General features: G+C 34.9%; 1 protein-coding gene across 1 annotated transcript; it reads left to right on the forward strand.

The window, feature by feature from the left end:
• Window positions 1-618: 618 nt before the first annotated feature.
• Window positions 619-1302, forward strand: LOC133036923 (uncharacterized mitochondrial protein AtMg00310-like). The gene has a single exon (XM_061113699.1). The coding sequence runs from the start codon at window positions 619-621 to the stop codon at window positions 1300-1302; it is 684 nt and encodes a 227-aa protein (XP_060969682.1).
• Window positions 1303-3064: the final 1762 nt, after the last annotated feature.

Here is a 3064-nt window from a genome sequence, read left to right on the forward strand (position 1 = left end):
CGTCACTTATTATGACTTGTTTGACAACGAACAATTTTACTTTCCTTCTAAATGGAGAACTAACAGGCTCAGTCACACCTTCTCGAGGGCTCCGGCAAGGCTGTTCTTTGTCTCCATATCTGTTTCTCATCTGCTCAGAGGGTCTCTCTTGTTTGTTGCAGCATGAAGAACGCTTAGGTAATCTCCATGGTTACTCACTCACACGAAGGGCTCCTCCAATTTCACACCTATTTTTTGCGGACGATAGCTTGCTATTTTGTAATGCTACAGAGAGCTCTTGTTTGGCTATCAAACGTTGTTTTGCTATTTTCAGTCCTCTCTTTCTCTCCAAACACCACTTTGGCGGCTCAAGTTCAATTTCATAGAGTGCTTTCTATGCCTATCAGTGAATGCCATGAAAAATACCTTAGGTTACCTGCATATACAGATCGAGATAAGCAGAAACTATTCAGTGAAATCAAGGAAAAAGTATGGCGTCTTATGAGAACCTGGAATGACAAACTCTTTTCCATTGGAGGTAAATAAATCCTACTAAAAGTTGTGGTACAATCTATCCCTACTTATTTAATGAGTTGCTTCAAATTGCCGATTACTCTCTGCAATCAACTTGAGACAATGATGTCGAATTTTTGGTGGGGATCTAATGAAAATGGTACAAAAATCCATTGGCGAAGTTGGAAACTTTTATGTAAAGCCAAACTTGATGGTGGTATGGGCTTTCGGTCTTTCATACACTACAACCAAGCGCTCCTTGCCAAGCAATCATGGAGACTTCTTGACAACCCATCATCACTTTTGAGTAGGCTTTTGAAAAGCCGATACTTCCCACACAATTCTTTCTTAGAAGCTCCTCATGGTCACTCCCCATCCTTCACATGGCAAGGTATCCTTCATGGCAGAGAGCTTTTACAACCTGGGTTACGATGGAAAGTTGGGGAAGGTAGAGACATCAATTGTGCAACCGATCCATGGATTCTTGGCCACACGAAATTTCAACCAATTCATTATGCGGGGCCACCAAACACTGTTGTTACCAACTTGATCACGGAAGATCGACAATGGAACAAGCAGCTGCTCGATGAGTTTTTCTCAAGTATTGATATGGATCGTATACTAACCATTCCATTGAGTTATTTTTCAGCAAATGATCACCTCATCTGGCACCATCATTCTTCAGGGATCTATAATGTTCACTCCGCATATCATCATGCTGCTTCTCTTGAAGATTCAGATCTCTCCTCCACCTCTAATTCTCCTTCAAACTGGTGGAAATATTTCTGGAAACTCCAGCTGCCACTATAAAATAAAAATACTCGCTTGGAGAGTATTTCATGATGCTTTATCAGTTGCTACATCGCTGGTAAGAAGACATATTATCACTGATTCCACCTGTTCTGTATGTCGACAAGCATGGGAATCCATATGCCATGCTCTCTTTGGTTGTAAGTATGCAAAGGCTGTCTGGCGGGCTACAGGTTTTCATTTTGATTGGAATGCTGATGTACAAATGAATAAGGGTGATTATTTAGTATATTTGTCTACCATTCATTCCAAGCTTGAAATGGAAAGCATTATCTGCATTTTATGGTCCATTTGGACATAGAGAAACTGGATCATTCATGGTAACAAAGCTAAGTCTGCTGTTCTGTTGGCATCCTTTGCTACCAACTATTTTTCCAATTATCACCATGCTCAAGCTAAGTATCAACCTCCTGAAGTTCCTGCAAACCAGAACCCTCCACCAGCACCAGTTCCGAACTCTCCTTGGCGACCACCTGACCCCTGTAGCCTCAAAATGAATGTGGATGCTGCCATTAATGCATCGAATAACCAAATGGGCATTGGTGCTATTATCCGCAACTGCCAGGGGGCTGTAATCGCTGCTTTCTCAAAGCCTCTCCTCGGAAACTTTGCATCACATGAAATTGAGGCTAAGGCAGTATTTCACAGCTTGCTTTGGGCCAGTCAATTGGAATTACAGCTAGGCCAAGTTGAAACAGATGCTATGATGGTTACTAATGCTTTATATGGCCGATCTAATTGTATCTCTACTTTTCATGATCTTATTAATGATGTATCTTGCTTACTTTCCTTTTTCCCGGGTGAATCTGTTGTACATGCTAAACGAACGGCTAATAAAGCTGCTCATTATTTAGCTAGATATGCTTTAGGGTTGGATGAAGCTTGCTTTTGGATGGATTCTTTTTCTCCATCTTTTAACTCTGTTATTGTAAATGACTTATCTGTTTAATTTATAATAACAAGTTTTTATTCTCAAAAAAAAAAAAGTACATAATAGAAGAGAGATTTTCTTAGAAAAAGGAAAAACAAAGAAAAAAAAAACAAAAAAGATGGTCAAACAAAATTGAAACAAAAAGGTAAAAAAAATGCATAAAAAACTAAAAAAAAATGATATTTCTTTTTTAAAAAAATAGAGTAAAAAAACTCAACAAAAAGGTGAGTTTTCTTTTTTTTTTTTTAAAAAAAAAAAATAAATATATATATATAATTGAGATTAAAAAAAAAGATTGATATTTTTTTTTTTGAAAAAAATAAACCTAAAAAAAATTAAAATTTATATATATACTTGAGATTTTTTATTTTTTTTTTTAAAAAAAATAAAGGAATTTATCAAATACATTAGAGACTTATGCATAATTAAGAAAATTAAAATGATAATCAAAGTTAATGAAGATATGTACATATTAATAATAAAAATGTCAAGGGGCATATTAAGATGTCAAACATTACAAAATGTATCATACTGTTATTGGTGTATTTTAATATCAGCTTCCAAAAATTTTACCTAATAAATAATTTGAGAAATTGCTAACCAATTATTAGGTACCACATTAGTATAGTATTAAGCACTTAAGGTGTCACATAACAATAATAATTCAAAAAAATATTTAAAAAAAATAGTATAAAGATCATTCATAACTAAAAAAATAACAAAAATAAATAAATAAATAAATTTTACAACAAATTTTGCAATTGTGCATTGGAGCATAATGCTAAAAATTGATGAAACTATCAGATTGTCTTTTTTTTTTTTTGCCAAATA

Source organism: Cannabis sativa, chromosome 4 (assembly GCF_029168945.1).
Source record: "Cannabis sativa cultivar Pink pepper isolate KNU-18-1 chromosome 4, ASM2916894v1, whole genome shotgun sequence".
In the NCBI taxonomy this organism is placed as follows: domain Eukaryota; kingdom Viridiplantae; phylum Streptophyta; class Magnoliopsida; order Rosales; family Cannabaceae; genus Cannabis; species Cannabis sativa.

Bases quoted from the DNA above. Each gene is read 5' to 3' on its own strand.
- LOC133036923 (XM_061113699.1), top strand. From the start codon at position 619: ATGTCGAATTTTTGGTGGGGATCTAATGAAAATGGTACAAAAATCCAT.